Here is a 1882-nt window from a genome sequence, read left to right on the forward strand (position 1 = left end):
CTCATAGTGGATGTTGAGCCTTCCCCCACAGAAATCTCCTCTCTATTCTGGTTACACTGACCTGCTTACTGCATCCCATGTACTTTTCATGCATTTCTGCCTCTGTGACCTTACTAACGTCTTTCTTCCCATCCAGCGAGCTCTTCTATTTAAACACCAAGCATTCTTCACCTATCATGACCCCCACCTAAAAAAAAAAAAAAAAAAAAAGCCTTTCTACTGGTAGTTTCAACATCCTGACTAGATGTGAACTCTGCCTCTTAAACTCCTCCCAGGTGAATTGTTTCTATAGAGGCTCATTTAATTCTTATTTCGTATTTAGCGCCTCGACCATTTTCTCTTCAGGTGCCTTGCCTCCCAAAGTACTGTCCGATAAATTCCCATTGATCTCACCGTCACCTGCTTGGCAAGCAGGATACACTTGTCATTGAAACAATGATTAATGGCCAGGCTGTCAGGGGAGAGCCCACTCCTCCACTGCATGAAGGTACTGCCCTCAGGTTCACGACCGCGCTGGATGTTTTCCTGGACATCCTACAGACAGTGCTAAGTGTCACTGATGACTTACTCACCAATGAGGGCAACGAGTCCCCCGAACAGGACAGAGGATAACATGGTGGTGAATCTTATCCTACAGCACCTGTTATGATTTGAAAGAAAAACCTGGTTAATTTTAAAACTTGAAAGTTCCTCAAATAGAACTTCTTTGATTTTTTAAAAGTTCAGAGTCATTCCTAATTCAATACCCTTTTTCCAGTTCCAAGACGTCATTCTCATAGACTCCGTGTTATGGTTCAGTGGATCACTCTTTTTCCTAAGCATCAACTCCCAACTCAACTTACTTCCATTTCACATTGACATGAGTCTGTGAACATCTTAATTACATGTGACCCACTGACACACTCCCATCTCATCTCCAGGCTTACTCACACCGTAATTTTGTCCCTGTTCTGGTATCTCCTTAGAAAATAAGAGAAACCACTGAGAGAAGAATTAGAGATTATGACGCAGGTTTGCTGTGCTCCATTTCTTTCTCTATCGACTCTACTCTTAGTTTTATTCAAAAGGCAGCTGACCCGAGAAGGCTGGCACTGACCTGGTTTAGTGCCAGCCGTCTTGGGTCAGCAGAGAAAATCTCCCCTCTCTGTTTGCCGTCTTCTGTATCCAACAGCAACCTGCACGTCAATCTTTTACAAAGCGGTGGCTTTTGTCCTGTAACATAGGCTTAACAATTCCAGAATCCATTCATCAGATCACTGAGCAACTGGCGCCAATCTGAGTGGACTTCAGTGTGGCTCGACCGCCGTGAGGAACTTCTCAACACCAGCATGTAGACTCACCTGCCTCTTCCTACCTTCATTCTGTACCAGTGATCACTGGAGGTGCTTTATATATGGGTTAAAGCCCTCTCTTTAAACCACTGACCTCATTAAACCTGATTATAATAGTCCTTTGGACTTAGGTGACCCTTTTAATAAAAGGATTTCAAAGCTTTTATTAACCACTATTAATTAAATAATCTAAAGAACCCCCAGGTTGTACTGGAAACATATATTTGGTGGATTGTTTCTGGGTACCTAAAATTGTGCTAAGCTAGCAACTTCTAAATTTGAGAACAAGAAACAGATAATTAGCCTAAAAAAGATAATTAAACAGGAAATGCTAGCAACTCTCATTCCTGGATTGGTTGTTTACTGGAAATGCTCAGCCTCCTGCTCTTCATTCTTCATTCCATCATCATACGATCCCCACACCAATATATCACATAATCTCCATATGTGAACTTGGCCCCTTGCCCCAATTTTACCTCCAACAAAGAGATCCAAGAGTGGCTAGCTCTTGATAAAAGGGCGAGTGCGCGTGCGCAAGGGCGCGCACCCGG

The 1882-nt window shown here is 43.0% G+C and overlaps 1 protein-coding gene across 1 annotated transcript in view; it reads right to left on the reverse strand.

The window, feature by feature from the left end:
* Positions 1-1855, reverse strand: part of LYG2 (lysozyme G-like 2) — a 13657-nt gene extending 11802 nt beyond the window's left edge. The window contains exons 1-2 of the mRNA XM_005858349.1: positions 1808-1855; positions 573-640 (exon numbers count right to left, since the gene is read on the reverse strand). Of these exons, the coding sequence (XP_005858411.1) occupies positions 573-615 (43 nt within the window). The 5' untranslated portion in view covers positions 616-640; positions 1808-1855. The remainder of the gene's footprint in view (positions 1-572; positions 641-1807) is intronic.
* Positions 1856-1882: the final 27 nt, after the last annotated feature.

The sequence above is a fragment of the Myotis brandtii genome, unplaced genomic scaffold (genome assembly GCF_000412655.1).
Source record: "Myotis brandtii unplaced genomic scaffold, ASM41265v1 scaffold1169, whole genome shotgun sequence".
NCBI lineage: Eukaryota > Metazoa > Chordata > Mammalia > Chiroptera > Vespertilionidae > Myotis > Myotis brandtii.